Source organism: Passer domesticus, chromosome 4 (genome assembly GCF_036417665.1).
Source record: "Passer domesticus isolate bPasDom1 chromosome 4, bPasDom1.hap1, whole genome shotgun sequence".
Classification (NCBI taxonomy): domain Eukaryota; kingdom Metazoa; phylum Chordata; class Aves; order Passeriformes; family Passeridae; genus Passer; species Passer domesticus.
This window is the reverse complement of record NC_087477.1, coordinates 37,751,837-37,772,548: the sequence shown is the minus strand read 5'-3', so window position 1 is coordinate 37,772,548 and position 20,712 is coordinate 37,751,837. Positions and strand designations below refer to the sequence as shown.

The window sequence follows — 20,712 nt, the reverse complement described above, 5'->3', positions numbered from 1 at the left end:
TGCCTCAAGACTCTTTACTTGCATGGAGAGTGGGGGAAAGAGGCAAGAAATACACTTATGAAGGACAAAAATCAGCCAAAGACTGAAGCAATAGTTCACTTTCAGATACCCAGTGCAGTAAAGTTACTGTTCCTGGGAGAATCCCAGTGATTGTACCCTGGCCATCAGCTGTTCTCAGTGTTGAGAATGATATTATGGGATATTTCTCCTAGAAACTCATACCCTATGCTCCTTTTTAAACTTCTGATCCAGCTGAAGAATTGTATGACTCAGTCTGATTATACAAATGCTGATCTGCTTTTGACATAGAAGTTGCAGGTCAGATTTTACTGTCAAACTTCAACAATTTATTAACATTAGGTAGCAGACTTGTGAAAGTTTTTTCTTTCTGTGTACAAATAATGAAGATAAATCCTTGATACCTTTGCTGCTAATAACAATTTACTGTAAATTATGAGATCAGAAATTAATCTGAGGGCATCACATAAATAAACAACTGTTTCATACGTGTTTAAACAGGCAGAGCTTGAGTTTAGTTGCCATTCTCCTTTCTTAAATGGTAATAGCATTTGTGAACACCATTGAAATTGTGAGACCTTTTTAGGAAACAGCCCATAATGATTTGTGAACAAGAAGAAACAAATGCCATTTTCATGGCTTTTCATTTTATGTTAGTTGCTAAAAGGAACCACATCAGAGAATGTTAAGAGGAGGAATCATGCTTAAAACTTCATTTACTGTATACATAAGTGTTTATGACACAAAAGAAGCCAGAAATGTGTCTTCTCAGAAGGAGATTGTGCATTTAATTGTTTTTAAGCATGATGCTTTCTCAGCTTCATATGTAATAAAATAGAAGTTAATTTTGTTAAAAGGCATTGACAACAGCAATGAGCACTTTCAAATATAAAACACTTCAGTTTCCCCTGGTAGGATTAGGCACATGTGTAAACCAGAAGAGCTGTGAATATTAAATGGTTTTCTTGGCTAAGCAGACAGTATTAGTGCAAGTAAGAGGATTCTTTGCTTTGTAAAGAAGAGAGCACAGAATTGGAGATTTAGGGAAAAATTGTTCTGAACTGTCTGTTGTACCAAGACAAAGGGAGCACCACACATAATTTAAAAAGGCAGAGGAGAGTAAAAGTTCCAAGCAGCAACCAAAAAAAAATTTTAAAATTTGATACTATGCTCTGCTTTCAACATAATTTTTACTTGTCTTTTCCCACCCTTTTGTCAGGAATTGCAAAGGACCCTCTAATGGCAGATTGATGATCTCCCCGCAGTACCCTGCTAAGTGAACTAAGTTAGAGATAATTAGACTTTTCAGAGCTGTACTCATCAGGATCTGACACCAAGAGAAGGCCAGACTCCTACCCCAACTGTGCTACTGTGTTCTTTTACCTACTCTGGTAGGCAAGCTTTTGAGTTAAAATCTCAGTAACTATCTGGTGCTGAAATAGCAAGATGTTCAGATGTTCCACAGCATTTCCTGGAACAGATAATTTATTTCTTATTTTCTTGCTTGATTCAGAAAGTATCAGACTTGAATTCTGTTGATTTGACAATTACCAATTCAGTCTAGGTTTTGATTTTCTACAGATAGAAAAACAAGAATATTCATTGTATAGAATTCTGTGGAAAGAATGCAGCATAATTATCAGCTCTGGATGTGCTTGTAAAATAAATTCTGCTCCTATGAAGGTGGCTTCTTTTACTGAATCAACAGATCTCCTTTGGAAGTAGCTGTATGCAAAAGATAAAGAAAGCTTAGAAGATGGGCTTAGAAAACAGATTGATGCAAAACTTTTAGAAGCTGATCTCTTCATGTCATAGTTCACATAGCAAAAATTTATGATACAGTTAGTGTGAAAAAACAGTCCCTAAAATTAGACAATGCATAAAACTAATATTTGAAACTATAAAGAAAATATGCATGAGAACTTTCTATTTGTAGGATGTTACCAACTTTTCTTTATGGTGGAATCATTAATTTTTTAAAAGAATTGGGTTTGTTTTCATAAAAGAAACATGAAGATCTGATTCACTGATTACTTATGCCAGTATAAATGTGATAGGGAATCACACATTAGCATTCCATCTATTCATCTAGAAGTTCCAGCTGTCACCAGGGCATAGTAGATCTTCTAACAGAAAGTGAGAAACTGTGAACCAAAAATTACTTTCAAGCCTTAATTTGGTAAACTTCTGCTTAGCTTAACATGAGTACAAAAATGCAATTGCAAACTTAGTGTTGTGGTTACATTATGACATTACAAAGGGTTGTCAAAATATAATTAAGGACTCTGAAATACTTTTTGTATTCCTAAATGATTTCTTTATCAAATGACCTTCGTATTTTCTTCCTCTTATTCTACATATGGCAGAAATACACTTGTGTGTTCTGTGTTCTATTAGGGATTATGTCAAAGCAACGTATTGAACTGTGTTCAGGAATATTATATAGGATTTTACTATCCTGCTGCACATGTTTTTAATTTGATATTAAACTCATGCTGGCTTATTGTTTTTAGTGATCTTCATGCTGTATTTTAGCTTTGAAATCCAGTTCAATTTGTTGCAGATCCCAGTAGTTTCACTAGCTTTAATAAAAAAAAAATAGGAGTTATAAAAATGTGTATTTCATCAAGTTTATTGTGACTTGAAGATAATGCTGTGATGTCTAAGACATTAGTCTTCTACAAGGTTTTCAAAATATCAGAGCTCCTTTGAAAGCCATTATCATTTCAGGGGCTGGTGATGCTTTGTGCTGGATGCTTGAAAATCCTGTAAACTTGAGCAGACCTGGGAGATTTGGATTTCAGGCTGGTAGAGGAAACCTTCAAAATTTATATTTCCCTTTTTCAAGTTCACTCCTGTGAAGTGAAATTTTACTTGAAGCAAATTGCTGGGTTAGTAGAAATGCTTTAGGGGTTTTTTATATTGAATTGTTGCTGGCAATAAGAGCTGTGCTGATATGTTACTCTTTCCTTGTAAGTATGGGTCAAGTTTCAAGAAGGAAGAAAAAGGCAGAAAATGCAGCAGTCACTTTCATTGGAGTATTTTGTGTATTGGCAGGAATGTTGCTATTGAGCATACCATGGAAGTGTTCATTCTGTTTGTGGGCTTTGATCCAGACTGCCAGTTTCAAAAATGCTTTGTCTGTCCCTACAACACTGTAGGATTTCCTAATATAGTTTTTTACTGAGATCCATCAGTAATATTCAAGAGCTGTGAGCTGCTGAGAAACATGTAAGAGAATCACGTATTTTCAGAAATACAATCCAGCTATATTGCCCAGTGTGTCTGCTAGTGATCATTTGCCAAAAACAGTGAATATCCATTTAAGTATAAATATACATATGTGTTTAATTTCCCCTGAAGATGTTCTGAATTTTGTAGTCCATACTCTTAGTCTTCAGGAGAAAACAGTTTTGTTTTTAATAAACTTTATGTTGTCTTAAATTATTTCCTGTATAAAGATGTTTCCAGCCTTATACGTTACAAGAATATATTCAGTCATCTCACTTTTACATATGTCTGCATATAAAAATATGTGTATGTTCGGAGTTGATATAAAAATTCATCTGCATTTATCTGGTGTTCCATCTCAAACCTCTCCAAATCTGAACAGTTCTCAAAATAGCTCTATGAAATACATAATTGTAGTTTTCCCCTTTGCAGATGAGGGAATTGGTGATGGTAAATGAAAGATTTGGTTCTTGTTCTGATATTTGTTTATCTTATTGTAACATAAATATTATTTCATATGCTTTTTTGGTGCTTTTCTTTCTGTACACTATTTGACATTGACTAAGGGTTGACACATCCCCATCAAGATTAGAGTTATGACTTAGAGTGTCAAGCTTTGCCTCTTTTAGCAATGACTTGTACCTGGAATAGTTCAGAAACATTTGTGATAACTTAATACTTGCAGGTCACTTCAGGTGGGTTTGTGCAGTGTAGCTTTTATCATTACATTTGTCAGACAGTTCTTGTGAAAAGGCTTTTTTAGGTACTGATGGAGCCCATGCACAGGAACAATTTAAGGGACTACAGAACTTGTAAGGGGTAATAGGAGGGAAAGAAGAACAAGATTCTCAGAGGAATGTATAGTATTTTGCTGAAATAGATTCTTCCCATGCATTAGCATACCCTGAAGTTTAAAAAGTTACCTACTTTCTGAAGTGATTCTATTGCTCATAATCTGTGGAAGTCTCAGAAGCCTTTCTACCCCTGGTGCTATTTTTTACATGGCTGTGGCTTTATACTACTATAAATACTATAGTATATAGTACTTATATACTATGGTACTACTATTTTACTGGCATTTTCTTTTAATGATTCATGATTTAAGTAATCTAAGACACATCTTTCACAGTCACATTTTATAGTAGCATTTCCAGGCAACACTAAAGGAATATCTAAATCTTTCTTTGAAATTCTACTACCCTGAAAGAGAAAATATCTCCTGTACTGAGTAGCAAAATTTGTAAAAGAAAAAACAGTGTATAGACAGTATGCCCTGCCTTTGAAATACTGGGTGAAACTCAGAGTATTGCTGCTGAAACTGGTGTGGAGTCACCACAGTAAATGGAAGAATGGAATTGGCCTTCCCTATTTCAAAGTCTGTGTTAAAATCCTCTTGCTGGAAATAGGTTTAGTGTTAAAGTACAGGAAATACATGTCTGCAAAACCTCGTTCAGATGTGAGCTGTGCAGGTTTGCTTGTTTACATAAGTTCAGCTTTTATTGCTTTATAAATTTGCCTTGATATGATAGCAGGTATGGGCCAAAATTCTTCAAAAACCCACCTGGTTTTGAAAGTAGCCCTTATTTCAAATAGATGAACAGAGGGGTTTTTTTTGGAATTTCAATCATCTGTTTCTTTGTAGTTACTACTTTTTTCTAGAGCTGGACCATGTGCAGCATCTGTTAATGAAGTACATAAATCTCCTAGAGTCGGCTTCTGGTCAAAGGAGGATCTGTCTGGTACATATTGGATGCTATTCCATCACAGAGTAGTAATGCAGACAGCAAAGTTGAAATATCCAAAAGGGGTAGGGAGCTTGGAAGATGTATTTCGATGACCATAGGTACTTCTGCTGTAGGGAGTGAAGTGGCAGGGGTGAATAACTCCTCCCTTCCCTTGCTTTCATCCTTTGTCTGTTTCCTTCAAAATATCTGAAGTTCAGCCTGCCACCCTCAACTAAAAGGTTCTTTTAAGTAAAAAAAAAAAAAAAAAGAAAGGGCACTGTCATTTCACCTGAATTATCTACCAGGCTGGTAAAAAATCAGGGAAACACCAGAGGTGTTTGAATTACAAAATCCACCATCCAAGTTTTAGGGTAAAAATAGCTGAAACATTGGAATATGAACTACTGTTTCTGAAAATAAAACAAGTTGTTAACTTCCAGTAAGGAGCATTTTTCTTACTAAGCTTTTAGGAATAAATGAGAGAACTGGCCTATCGATAAAAATCTACCAAAGGAAGTATAAAAAGTATTTACTTAATGGTCAAGTTCAAGTGGCTCCTGCTCATTGCAGGGGGGATGGGCTAAATGATCTTTAAACCCATCCAACCCAAACTTTTTGCTGATTCTAAGATAGCATGTGATACTTTTCAGGTCTCAGATGGACATCTAATGACACAGGGATCTGCTGGAGGATGGGTCAAAGAGTAGGAAGCCAGTCTGTATCAACCAGTCTGTATGAAAAGTGTTTCATTTTTGAGATATTTTATAAACCAGATATTGAACACTAAAGCTGATACTATGTTGCAATTAAAAATATTGTTAAAAATTATAGATTGAACTCCAAAAAATCGTGAGACTGCAGTGGAAATAGCAAATATAATAGTAATTATAATAGAAAAAAAGCTTCCTGTTCAGTGTGTTTTCTGAATTTTGGTTCTGTAGGACCCAAATCTGTTGCTTTTTATTATGTCTTCCTGCAGTTCTGAGTGCCAGCCAAAAATTTGTGTGTTTCTGTGGTTTTGAAGTAACAAAGATTGTGTTTGTATCTTCCTCACAATCTTCCTTCCTTCCTGTTATTGAAATCAGAAGCTCTGGTAGTTTTTTTAATAATATGATAGGTACAGCAATATTAGGTTTTCTCATATGTACTTTTGTGTCCTGTTTTACCAGTTTGCAAGAATGGCATTTCCTTTGTGGTGTGGATTTTTTTGTTGTTGTTTGGGGTTTTTTTTGGTTTTTTTTTTTGTTTGTTTGTTTGTTCATTTGGGGTTCTTTTGTATTTTTCACAATCTCTAACATTAATAGTGAATTTCTGCTTATCTGACAAGTAGGAGAACAGGAATGTGCATTGTGGACAAGGCAATGAGGGCTGAGATTCAGTAAATGCACATATTACAGTGCACTGGGCAGTAAGTGAAAGTCAGAAGGCTTTTGACTTTTCCAGAAGCCATTTTCTTTTCTTGAAGACTATGCCAGTTTTTTGTGCCACCATATAATTGGCTTACTGTCACATACAGCAGCTACTTGACTCACAAGAAACTTCAAAGATTTGAGTCATAATGTTTGCTTAAGTTAATTTGTGGAAACAGTAAAGCTGATCCTTGTTTTTTCGTGCTCAGGCAATGGGTACATAGTCACATATCCTGTGTACCATAGAATTTTGTAGGACTGTCTGTGTCGTTTTGTAGGCTTTCAAAGAAAAACCTTTTATTTGTCTGTAGAAGGAAGGGAAGGGGGAGGAGAAGATGGCAGTCTTAGTGATTAATCAAAGAAAGAATATCAAGAGAAAGGAAGAGGAGGTCCCCTTCAGCAGGTTCTTGCTTGGGACACTGGGCCTTGTGCTTTTTCCTGGGTACTGGATTAGTTCTGCAGCTTCTAATGTGAGCTGGTGGTTTTTGTGAGCAGCATTTTAAGTTTCAAAAAAAAAGCACCCTATACCAACCTCAGCTAGAGAACTGCATGAGAAATGAATGTCTAAATGAATGTCTAAATGGTTTCTTGATGCATTTTGGGTGGACTGTGTTCTCCTGCCTGTAGTTTATAAACTTGTCTGATTTATATATGGCTATAAATCACTGACTTTTGAATGCATTTGTATGAATTTACAGCAGGAGTCATTTATAATTTGCTTGTTGTGAATGTTAATGGAGCTGTTTATCTAGATTGCTATATAAATCAGTTTTATGTTTCTCAGCTTAAATCATTTACATAATGTTGTTTAAGGCAGTCACCCTTATTGTGTCAAAAATTCAGGTTTCTTTTTCTCTGCCTTTAGGATTTTTAACAAAAACTTCAGAATATAAGGGAAGAAAATGAGATGTTATTAAGAGTCTTTTGAGAAGTGGTTGGTTGAAGTTTTCACCATAAGTCAGTCATGTTACAGGAGGAGAATAAAACATGTAAAAAGGAAGGCACTTCATCAGTAGAAACTGTTCGGATTCAGTGAACAGTTCTTCTCATTTTTCCGAGTACTTGTAAAATTGTTGCAAGGTGAAATGTTGGCCTTGTAAACTAGCATATGTAAACACTGGCTGAAAACATGGCCAAGGTCAGCAGATGCCAAAACCACAGTGTCTCAGTAGTTCAGGGTTTGCATGGTGGACACAAGACTGAAATGAGTGTAGGAACTTTGGAATAGTTATGAAACACAGCAGTGTTTCATAATGCTCTGTGTGACCTCCTGTGATTCAGCATATCTGATCCTAATATTTTGCAGCAATTACAGGACAGGCTGGGAACTATTGTTCCGGTCAGATTCTTGTAGTTTATCGAAGTCATGAGTCAAGTTTCAAAGAAAGAAAGTTCAACTTTTGTATCTGATTATTTTGTTGTTATGTGCTAAAGCTGCCTTTTACCCTTAAAGTAATCTGCAATATTGAATTAACTTAGCCAATGTATGGCATGCTGTTTACTTGTGAAAACATGGTTAAACTAAGCTGGGAAATTGATTCCCTTTTTGGATTTGTCTGGGTGACGTTGGAGTCAGTGGTTCACTTTTCTGTTGGTTTCTGCAAGGCTGCTGTTGCCTTAGGCTGCCAGTCACACTGTGGGTGCTGGGAGGGATGACTGCACTGCACACCCCTCGATCCCAAATGAACATGAAGGCTGAACCTTGCTAACTACATTCCAGCTGCCAGCTTGCCTTAGCCTGTGGCTGCTGTGGTGGGAATGTAGGAAAGCAGTGACTGTGTCTGAAAGGTTGTTATCACCTGTGTCTTCTGTGGTAGCTCTGATGGGAGCTGTCAAGTTTGGCGTGTCGTGTTCCTTAGGAGCTGTGAGGGTGGATGATCCCAGTGGGACCTGGTTCTGTCACAGTCCAGCTGATTTGGTTGGTTGGTTGGTTGGTTGGTTCTCACCAGCTGGTGCTGGGGACTGGCTGGTCCTTTTTACAGAGGCATCATATAGGCTATCTTAACAGTCAGGAAAAATCTGCACTCCTCTCCACTGACTACAGAGCTTTTTACAGAACCTTCAACATCGCTTTGTACTCTGTACTAAGAATCCCTTACTGTTTTCAGTTCTGCTGTCCCATCAATTCTTGGAGCCTTTTGGGTGAGTTGCAGCAGAACTTCCTGTATTATGGCTAAAGACAGATTGGTAGCAATAGGTATGTGGAGAGAATATATCTGTAAGAGAATTTTGGTAATTATGAATGTTTGTAAAACCAATATGAGTCAACTAATGGCTTTTTAAGAGGTCTCTGGATGTAACTTTTGCAAAACTATATAGGTGGCAATGGCCTCAAGGGTGGAATTCAAAATTAGCATCTTTCAGGGAATGAATTACAAAATTTCATCTGTGTGGAAAGAATCATGCTGATCACACTCAGTTAATTATAAGGGAACGTTGCTTGATGAAGACTGCAAGGATCAGTCTCCTGTTTTCTAGTATTGCGTTCTCTTGCCTTTCTATTCCTGTACATATATTTATAATAATGTAAAATTTCATCAGAGTATGGAAATGGGATTTTGATACAAAAAAAAAAAAAAGGCAGGAGGGGGTCACCTGTGAGCAATCCTGAATATGGCTGGTTTTTGGATTTGACCCTGATTTCAGCTCTGTTCTTAGCTGGCAGGTGCCTGGAGGCCTTTCAGTCTGCTGTAGGAGACCTTGTTTTAAAAACAGTAGTATTTTTTGCCTAATTATGAATGCAGATTTTGCATGTGTTTGAGATTTACAAGGCCTTGCTTATGTGAAACAGGCTATAAACTCTCCTTCAAAATGTATAGTAGTCTGGAGTAGATAATTACACTTTGAGAAAAGAGCCTCTGTTTCCAGTGAAAACACTGTGAAGTTATTTCAGAAATGCTCTGACCTCAGACGTTTCATATAACTTACACAAAATGCTTTCACATTTGTTCGGCAGCTCGTGGCTTGATCTCTGCCATCTCATAAACGAAAGCACAGAAGTCTCCCTGGGAAAAAAAGCAGCAAGTCCATGCTGTGGCCTACAAAACTAGTGTTATTTTACTCACTCTGTGCTTTGTGTCTGTACCCTTAAACAGAAGAAACCTTGCCCTCCTTTAAACAAATCTGTCTCCTAATCACACCCCACCCCCACAAATCCAACTTTCCCTCAGATTTTTTTCCTCCCTGCCTCCACTCAGTGTACACACACTAATAAACTCTGCAGTAAAAAACCTTGGGAGAATTTCTCAGCACAAATGGAAAGAAGATGTCAAAGGCTGAGGATAAGAATTTTCTGTTTAAAGTTGCAAAAACAATAGAGGACAATTGAAACATTGGGAAAAAGCCAGAGATGGGTGAACAAACCATGAAAGTATTCCATTAATTTTTATTTTGATGAAACCCCGCTGGTTCTCTTCTCTTGCATCCAAAAAACCCATTTTTATTTGCATTTGTTTGTTTGTTTTTCAAGACTCTTGCAGAAAGCAAAAGCATTGCAAATACAAGAGAAGAGACTTGTGAGAGTGTTCACACCAGAAGTGTTTTTGTATGCTTTTGAAAAGCTGTTTTTCACCCCTGGTACAATAAAATTGTCAGATGTTTATGAACCCTTCGATGAAATATTTGTGTGCTGGAAGGGTGACTTGTTAGAGATGACCATGTGTGCCACTCAGGGAGAGAAAACACCAAGCAATAAAAAACAAAGCAAAATCTGATTATGATGTGCACAGACAGTTTTCAGAAAATCCTGCACAGAAGAAGGAGAGGAAAACAAAGATATATGATTCAGTCTTATTAAAAAGCATGTTTGGGTATAGGTTGTACTTTCAGAGAACTATTAGCCGAGGAAAATATGCAGGGTAGAGGATGGGGCCACCTGTGCACTGGTGATGGCTGAACATAATTGCCAGCAGTGGTGCCAGGGAGACAGTGCAGTAGCCCTGCAGATCTGCTGGCTGAGCCCCTCAGGCAGCTGATGTGATCTCTCCTGTTGTAGTTTCTACCAACAGGCAGAGCTGTGGCAAGCTTCAGGGAAAGTTATGAGCCAAAACCCATCAGAAGCAGGGCCACTCTTGGGTGTAAGAAGGGCACTGAACATGTAAATGAAGGCAGCAAGAGCTCCCACAAGACAACATCTGTTTACAGTCTCAGTCGTGTCACGTTACCTTATAATTTCATGCCTAAGGCCTGAGAAATAAGATTCTGACTGTAGCAGATAGGGGTCATGCTATTTGCACTTTGCAGCCAGTGAGATATTCAGAGCCAGTAATGGCTTGGTGATTCAAGGAGGTGGAGCACGTGAGCACAACCCTTGGCTTGTGCTTCGCATTCACTCTGGAGAAGAGAGCAACAGCCTGCACCTACTGATTTTAGTTCTTCTCATCTTGCAATTACTGTGTTACTGATGATATGAGTTCACAAATTCACAAGCTCAGTGGCATGTATGTGTAAGCTTTAAAGCAGACCTGCTCTACTGCAATGTCGTGTCACAGTACATGTATGTGGACACTGTAGCTAAAAGTTGACAGTGCTGCACTTAGTTTTCAGTATATATTTATGTGAACTGGGAAAGGACAGTAGGGCCTAAAGCAGTAAAAAAACATATGGAGAGACCTTAAAGGTGCAGCCAGGTTGTATCTATTAATTAAATTATTGTGTTTAACTTGTTTTTAAAGAGGCCAAGTGTTTGCAGGGCAATGCAAAGTGGGCCGGGGTCATAGTTAATTGAGCAGAGAGTTTCCACTCAGCTGGCAGTGAGCACCGTCCTTCCTGAAGGAGGCATGGGGACATCAGGAGGCAGACTTGGTTCTGTGTCCTATGCAGCAGACAGAAGAAATGGCAGGCCATGGAAGGAGAGGCATATGCTTCAATTCCTTTGATTCAGCAGCAGATGCTCTCCTCTGGCATGCATCAAAAGCCCTTAAAACTAAGAAGAAAATTGGCTACAACAGGGATTCTCAAAGGCTTGCCTGTGGTTGATCACATCTTTAATACACAGCAGACTGACCTCAATTCCATTGCATTTATATGAACCACATGAATTTTTTACCGGTGTTGTTAGTGACAATCTTTTCTTGTTCTGCATAAACCCTCACAAACACACACACACACTGCCACAGACTCTCTTTGTGTTATCACAGTTAACTATGCTGGCTTGAATGGCTCCTTCTCTGTTTACAGCTGCTTTCATATGTATCTCAGGTCCTTCTTTGTAATGAAACACCTGCATATCTTTCAGAAAGCTGGAGGTAGAGTCTGCACTGTGTAAGCAGACAGTTTTTTGCAGACTGATAGCATTTTATTCACAAGATACTAACCTGAAAAACTGCTGGTTTAGAAACCTGCTGCTAGCTTTCTGGAAAGTGCTCAATAAAAATGGAATAGGAAAGGACTTCCTATTTGTGATTCTGTCACCTTACTGTTTGTTGTGTGGTAAGTAACAAAAAGTAATACTCCTACAAAATCATGTTGTACAAAGTGCTCATTTTGCCTAAACGCTCTGCTTGAGACTAAACATCAGTATTGCCAAAGAAAGGAATGAAAACCCTACTTTTAGAATTTCAAATCTGTTTTTCTTTGGCAATCTAATACAAGGAGGGTGCCAAAATACATGACAGATTTATATGTATTTGAATTTATTAAGTGCACTTGCAAAGAATTTTTACAGTCTAAGAAAACTTTTTTTTTTTTAATCTGATAGGAGATAAACTATTGTCCCTAAATGAAATCTGTAGCTATATTGCCATTTCAGGCATAGTTTTGCTTGTCTAAGTAGACTGATTCAACACACATTAGCAAACTATTCAAGAAATAGTGTGCAGTTCCTATTATTATTACAGTGATGAAACCATCTCTGGAATAGCACTGGCATTTGAAGTTAAAAATTATAAGGAAATATATTGTTGGGAAGAGATTGCAGATTGACACAGACCTGTTTCTTTCTGTGTCCCAGTACTTCATCAGCATCAGTCAATAATCTTTGCCTCTGTTTCTTTCAGGGTCCTCCTGGTCCAAAAGGCGAGAAGGTGAGTTGATGTTCTGGAGATTCTTACAAGGTGACTGGAAAGCCTTCCCAGCATGAACTCAAGAGACTGTATTGATGCAGTGAAATGTTAGATTATGTAAGAGAGCTGGGTAGCACACAGATGCTGTGTTAAACCTATCATCTCATCTTTCCACTTTGCAGGGAGATCAAGGTGATCAGGGCCCTCGGGTAAGCATCTTAAAAAAATGTTCCACTTCCCCTTCGCTGAGTAGGCAATTAGTCTTTAGTGCAAAACTAAATTAAAATACACTGTCTGAGCTAATTATGCTTATTAGCTGCATTTACCCTGCATGTTGAAGTGTCTGCAGGACAGTAACGTGAGCAGGAAGTGTCTGGGAAGATTTGAGTGATCCCAAAGTGTAAAGTTTCCATTGTGGGCGGAAGCAGGTTCCACAGTGATTTTGCTCTGCTGTTTAAAGCTGGCTTTCCTAACCAAACCATTCCTTTTCCCCAGCAGTGTTCATGCCATGCATGGGCTTCCACAATGCAGAGGGCCAGTGGCTTTCTAATAAATATACTTCTGGATTTCACGTAAAATGTAGCTAATATTTAGCGAATTATAAACAAATATAATGTATGCATGTATTAGCTTTTTTCCTGACATATATGCACTTAACGTTTTTAATAATAACAATATTATCACCTTGTCGTTACAATCCAGACAGTTAGAACATGGTTTTATTGAGGAAATGAGAAGATTCTTTTAATTTCTAAATGTCATGTTTATTTTAACAGAGAAGTAGAGGAATACAGGAGTGTAAGTTCGAATGGATTCGCTGTGCTAGTTCACTCTTTACATCTGTGCTTCATTAGAAAACGCTTGGTTACATTGTTCAGATGATCTAGTAACTCTCTTTGGTTACATGTTTTTAATTTTTCCCATAACAGTATATTCCATGGATTATTTTCTTCTGTTAAATATGTTAAATATTTTGAATTTGCAGCTTTATTTCATTCTACTGTTCTGTTTCATATAATTTGATTTAATTGGATTTTACTTTTTTTTTCAGCCAATAAGATTATCTAAAGTCACAACATGCTTTTACAGCTGATTTTGATGTTCTGTTAACTGCCAGGGTGCCCTGTTATGCTTGGTGCTAGGGCTGCACATCATAAAGTCACCAGCCTGAGAGTGAAGAGCTTTAAATATTTTTTTCAGTTGAAACTCAGTAGGAGTTGGAAAACTACTTAAATAAATAAAAAATAAAGTAGAGGGTAACAACGAGTGCAACATGCTTTTTTGTAGATAACTAATACACAAACTAAAGGTTCTGAATGATGTGAAAATTTCCTTTTAACTTCTAAGCAAATTTAGTGTCTCTCTGAGAGGCCATACTGGGCTGTGTATTTTGTCTAGCTCTGTGCTACAGAGCTTCGCAGGGAATGTGAGGAGAGAGAGATGCAGGGGAGGAGAGCAGGGCAGTGCCTGTGGCTTAGGAGAGAATGCTCCATTAAGGTGGCATAAGAGAGAATCGAGTGCACTAAGTGGCCTTACATGCAGAATAATGCATGTTCTTACATTCACATTCACAGGAGAGAGCAGGAGAGCAAATTTGATGGCAGTATCAGAGAGGGATGCAATAACAAATATGGAAGGGCAGTGTTGTGAAGACCATTACATAGCTGAGGATAAGAATCTGGAATTATGACTGTCAGAGAAGTTTCCAGGGAAAGCCCCAGAGGTCTGAATACTGGAGAACAAATGAAGTGGTATCAACACAAGGGAATGCTGATGCAGAAATCTTGGCAAAATTTTGAAGAGATGTAGATGTAAACTATTAAGTAGTAAAGCATATGTGGCTTTCAGTTCCTGGTCTGGAAGTGTTGGCAATGCCCAAGAAGAAGATGCAGGTTTGGCAGTGTTACTGCAGTGGGACCTCTGCTACGCAGAGATTGTTGAGTCCTGCTTTGCCAAGACATACTCCGTATACAGGAAGGCAGTAGAGTCCTCACTGAGCCATACAAATCATGGTTATGACTGTTTGTGGGTTTGGTAAATCAAGTGCAGATAAAAAGCGGAAAATATCTAACCTGAGGAATTCTTGTATAAGGACATCACGAAGTTCTATCTGCATCAACAGCTGGCACTTGAGACTGAATTCTGTATCTGATTACAGAAAAGGAATTCAATAAGGTCAGCAGTGGAGAGGAAGAGGTGGTGATTAGCATCTTCTGGACAAGCTGCAACTTTACCAACTCTTTAGTCATGCAGGTTGTAGTAACATACCTCCTTTTTAAGTATATGGGTCAAACTTGGGAAATTTGCCCAGTGTTGTTGGTTTTCCCTTAATCTATTCTGAATGTGTTCTACAGCCTCTTCTCCTTTTTTCTCCTCCATATTTCACAAGGAATAAGTACCATGAAGACTCTGACCATTTTATGGTTCATGGTACAGCAGTTTATCTCTTCTGATAACTGCCTTCAGGGTGAGTCTGCTCAACCTGCTGTGCCAGGGGATTTACAATATAATTAACAGAATTTTTATGTGTGACCCACTCATGCACCAAATGAAACTAAACCCATTTAGTCCTGGTTGGTTACCTTTGCACATAGTTTTCCATCACTGTGTGTGTAAAATAAATGGGTTTGGAGGTAGTGGCATACAATATTATTTTTGAGAAATATTATACCTGAAAGTAACTGGGGCATGACATTAACACTTGGATTTGACAAGTTTGCAGACAGATTGGATATAATATCTAAGAGCAGTGAACGTTTTAATGCTAATTCATCTTTTACAGATAAGGAGCCTGAAGTTTCTTTGGGTTTATATTTTTACATGATGGCTTGAAACAAGCGTTTAACTTAGCAGAACCTGTTAAGTGTTCCAAGCTATGACTGAAATTTCAAAATGACCCTTTTTTCTTTAGAAAAGCTGCTTTCTTTCCTTCTGGAATTTTTGTGAAAGAAATAAAATGTAGCGACTGTCCAAGTCAAGATGAGACCTTAAACTTCCACAAATCTGCGGATAAGAAAATAGAAAGATACTTGTAAAAACATTTTGCAAGAGGAAAAGATATTGTTGTTTTCTCTTACACCCAGGTTTTTTCACCATGAGATTTTTGAGGGATTGTTCTTTCTGAAATAATTTCCAAACCATAAAAATAGTAATCAGTTATCTCAAAATGTTCGCAGTCATTGGACATGTAGAATATATACTGAACTGCTTTGAAGTTCAGGTTTTCTTGAAAATACCTTCAATAGAGTCATACACTGAGAGCTCAGCCGTGCAAATACCAGCCAGAGGTCAGGCACTTGTATTTTTAGAATAATGTGGCTGGGTTTTTGTGGGGATTTTTCTGTTGCTGGTTTTCTTTTTTTTAAAGAATCTGGGGAGTTTTCTTAAGTGTTCAGAAGCAGTCTGTGGATCAGTCTCCTTCACTGAGCAGAGTTGGCATAAGGGTTCTAGTTCATAATGCCATTGGCTTGATCTGCCAATGTCCGAATTGTGTAGAAAATATGAGCCAAAACACATTCTAGTAGTGTGAGTGGTATAGAAATTCATACCCTGAGTGTGAGTTTGAGCAGCAAGTTAATACAGCTTTTAATCACATGAGACAACCAATAAGGTAGTGATGGTGAGTCCTGATCTTATTTGGAAAGAATTTTTTATCTCTTTATGTATTTTTGTATGAGATCTCTAATTACTCTAAAATTCTGGTTGACTAAACATTTAGGTCAAATGCAGAACTAGCTTTCCTTGATACCAGTGTAAGAAATGGTAATGTTAGTATATCTTTTGGATGTTCTTTTTTGCAGAGGGCATGGCTTCATGAAATGTCCATGGAGATTTGCTTTACTGTACTGAACCATGAGAAAATTAAAAATGATGGAGTTTAGCCTGTGGACTGTTAGAATAAGTGGTGATATCAGGCTGCTCAGTTCCAGTTGTTCAGCTCTAGTCCAATTAAAAAAAAAGCCTTTGAAAATTTCATGATGGTAGGATTTCAAAGGATATATTGTCCAAGTAGAGACTGCACCTTGATAATGGAAATAGGTCTTCAGAGGTGAATGTTTGGGATGCGAACAGCTAGTATGGAATGTCTTATTGGATATGGAGGGGAGTGTTGTAATCACGGATGAGGAAAAGCCTGAGATACTTAATGCCTTCTTTGCCTCAGTCTTCAACAGAAAGACTGGTTGTCCCAAGGGCAGCCAGCCCCCTGATCTGGTTGACAGGGATAGGGATCTGAAGAGACCCCCTGCAATCCGAGAGGAAGTAGTTATTCCTTCTGTGCCACTTAGAAACTCACACATCTCTGGGGCCAGATGGGGTTCACATGAAGGTACTGGGGGAGCTGGTGGAAGAGCTGGCCAGGCCACTCTCCATCATTTATCATCAGTCCTGGCTAACTGTGGGGGTCCCAGATGACTGGAGGTTGACCAGGTGACACCCAGCTACAAGAATGGTCAGAAGGAGGATCTGGAGAACTCTGGTTTTGTTGGCCTGACCTCAGTGCCAGGAAAAGTTATAGAACAGATCACGTTGAACAGGATCATGCAGCAGGTACAGGACATCCAGGGGATGAGGCCCGGCCAGCATGGATTCAGGAAAAGCAGGTCCTGCTTGGCCAGCCTGATATTCTTTCATGACCTGGTGACTGCCTAGTGGATGAGGGTGGTGTTCAGCTGGAAGTTGGACTTGATGATCTTGGAGGTATTTTCCAACTTTAGTGACTCTATGATTCTTAGTCTTTTCTCAGCCATCTGTAAATGACATAATAAATATCTTCTGTCCTTTATCTCAGATACATGAGAGATTTCTTTCTTATCAGGGCTGGAAATCATTAGCCAGAAGCTGGTTTTATATTGGTTTTGGTCTTGGTGAAATGAGATACCACCCAGAAGCCATACTTATTCTATAAAATAATTTTCTACTTTTGGTATGTTTAAATAAATTTTTCTGTTGGCTGGGGTTGGCACAGAACTTATAATATCTCTAAAATATCTTAAGCGGGCAAGATGAAGTTGTAGAAAAGACAGGAACTCAGGAACTTATTTTATTTTGTTAACCTTTATTGACTTGAAGATTAAAAACATTCCTTGAGTCCTGTTAAAACAGTTAGGTTCAGATAGAGATATAATGTTCTTTTCTAGTTAACCCCTTCCCCTGTTTACTTTTAATATATTTGATACTTATTTGCTGCCTGGTAGAGAGAAATCATTACTTTGCAAGTTCTGCTCTTCTATGCTGACAGACTATTTCGAAATTACCTAATATTAACAAAAGTAGTCCTGGAAGCAGTCTATTTATTGAAATAACTAAATACAAGTGTGTGTCTATGTATAAATATAAGCTCTTTTTAAAAATTGAAGTATTGCTTCACTTGTTCTATTATAGACACAACTTTCATAAACTATGCCATATTAGAGGGAAATTAAAAGTGTGCAAGCAGTAAATTTTGACCTGATATTTTAAAATGAAAATTTTAAAAAGCCTTCTTTTAATATATGTGCATTATTATAGGAAATATATAATAAGTATTTTGAGCCTTTTCCTGCTCCTGGTGACAATGCATGGAAAACCTGTATTCATGTCCTTAGAATCAGCACCTCAATCACAAATTAGAAAATACTAGTTACTGAATGATGATTAAATCATGACCATTAATTTTTCACCCCCTTTAAAGTCATTCTATTTTGTACTATATGGGGGATTTTGGTTTTGGTTTGTTTGTTGTTGTTTGGGTTTTTTTTTAAACAAAGGAAGAGGTTTGCTTCATACAGTAAATAGAAGCATATAAACTAATCTGATTTCTTGCCTTCCCCAAAAGCAAAACTCAGATTTTTGGAGCGAGGTCAGGTTGACGTTGCTAACTGTAATGAATGTAGGTAAATCAGTTGCATTACAGGAAGATTTGTTCCCAAATGTTTCGTGCTGGTAATTTTGATTCTCATTCCACTCTTGTCAAAGTGAAAATATATAGTATTAGAGTGAAGGCATTATGTTAATGAAATACAATTTTGCATAATTTAAGTTCCATTTAGTGCTATGAATTTTTTCTGCTCTTGATGATTCGTATGTCTAAAAGCATATTTTCTGTTTTATTGTATGTTACATCAAACATATAGCAGACACAGAGTGCTGCTTTAATTTCATATTTTAGCAGTGTGGTTACACTCATGGTTGTTTCTTCTGTTGTTAATTGACCAGTTCAAATCAAATTGTAGGTCAAGTTATATAAGCTATATCTAGCTACTGTTTCAAACTGCACTTTTAGTGGGCTGCAATAAGAACATTAAAAAAGCATTAGTGATTCCTTCTGTTACCACAACTTTCACTGAAGCAGAATCATTGAGAAAACCACTGGACATCTGGTTTAACGCCAATTTGTCTGTGAGCAGTTAATTTAATTCCTAAGACTTTGTTTCCTTATCTGCCAGAAGGCAACAGGGGTATTTACCTACTCCATTCCTGGGATTAATTATCTGCACTTCACTGGCATTGGGCTGTTGTGACTCCCCTGTTTTCCATTAAGGAGAAACTAGGGTAGCAAATTGGGGCAAGGTAACTTAGCTCTGTAACTAGGAGAGGTTAGGAAAGATCTCAGATGGTGCTGGCTGCCAACTTTGTCTAAAGCATTGGGACACTCAGACTTGAGAGACAGAGTTCACAGGAGTGCCCTTTTGGCTGTGAATGACTCTCTAGGGCCAAGCTATGCCTTTGATGTTCAGCTCCTGAGGTTCCCTTGGGGAATGCAGAACAGCTGTGACACTCCAGAGAAAGTGCCACATACCTGCTCCCGAGAGGAGGATGTTGTCATTCCTGTCTTAAGAGCCAGGCAGTGCCTGTCTTCGCTCTCCACCAGTTGGTTTGCATCTTGCCCCTTTTTAGTAATGCCAGAGGAATGGTGAGGAAGGAAGTCTCTGTACATCCTGTTCCTTTTTCTACAGCCCTGTCCTGTGGCTGAAAATACATCATGTAGTTGTTATATCTCAAACTACAGCTGTCACGCAGAAGTGTTGCAGCACCGAACATTTGAATTAGACAAATTTGATTGAAAATAGCTCTTAAAAAATTAATCCAGTCCTAATAAACATGAGAGAAAAAACTCGTACCACTTGCCTGCATCACATAACTGCAGCAGGTGAAAAAATAAAGCCAGGAGAGAAGATTTTTGTTTTGAGAACCAACTTGGTTACGGGCCAGCCCATCTTGCAGTTAACTGGATGCCTACCACCACTTTCACTGAGAGTAGCAGGTTTGCCTTCAGGAAGGATGTTTTATGGAGGTCAGATGTGTGATCACTTATCAGAATACTTAAAGGAGTTGTTTAGAAAAGACATTTTGCCTCACTGAAAATTCACCTAATAATAGGACAAAAGTAGAGAAGTGTTGGTTTTATCCAGTTTTATTCAGTTTGAATGCAGTGTCAGGTAGATTTCACAGAGGTCGTTATAGGAAATAATGTTTTTACAGTGATCTGTTTATGCTAGATCTTAAACACTGCATTTTTACTATTTTTTTCAATGTCTGGATCATTATATAATGTATTCAAATCAGAACTCTTTTCACCTAAGTGAAAAGAAATTTCTGCATTCTTGTCTTGTTGTGGTGTACTGTTTTTGTTAGCAGATTTGCTGCTGGAGAAAGCAGCAGTTATGATAAAAGGGATTATATAAGAGAGCTCCTGCTGTGAGAGTCTGTGGCACTGTACAGGGTGATACCAAACACTGTATTCCCCAGGGCAGGTACAATAATTAGCCACAGGACTGGTGCTCAGTCTGAGGGATTAATTAGTACTGGAGGTGGTGTTGGAGAGAGGCAGAGCAGCCATAAAGAGTGTCAGGATCACTCCGGCCTGAAGCCTGTGTGATTTGATGTGAAATAGCAGCAGCTGGCTGTAACCTTAGGAAGTGCAAGAGAACAGCAGGTGGTAATTCCTGTCTCATTTACCATGTCTTCACAGGAACATGCAAGCTTGTGCAGCTTGGGTTTATTGGCAGGTCAGAAGGAAAATCCTAGAGAGGGCTGTGACATTTACTATACTGAGCAAATGCAGTAGTCAAACTGGAGTGTGTGGAGCACAGTGTAAAACCAGTAACACCGCTGCCTAATGTTATCATACTTGCCTCTGACAAGGTTATGATGACCTTGCAATATCGACCTCGTGTGGACCAATGGACAAAGCTTAGAGTACTGTGAAAAATCTAGGATAGCTAGTGAGAATTACATCCTTCAAGGCTGTGATGAATGTAACAGCAGAACTATTTCATCTATGTAAAAAAATCAGATGGGGGAATGTTACGATGTTCTGGCATCCCTTGGTTTTCTCAATAGCCATTG

The 20,712-nt window shown here is 38.1% G+C and overlaps 1 protein-coding gene across 1 annotated transcript in view; it reads left to right on the top strand.

Annotated features, from left to right (window-relative positions):
• The window catches only part of COL25A1 (collagen type XXV alpha 1 chain), a 297,126-nt gene that overhangs the window by 181,095 nt on the left and 95,319 nt on the right, over positions 1–20,712 (top strand). The window contains exons 6-7 of the mRNA XM_064417188.1: positions 12,379–12,405; positions 12,567–12,593. Coding sequence (XP_064273258.1) covers positions 12,379–12,405; positions 12,567–12,593 — 54 coding nt within the window. The remainder of the gene's footprint in view (positions 1–12,378; positions 12,406–12,566; positions 12,594–20,712) is intronic.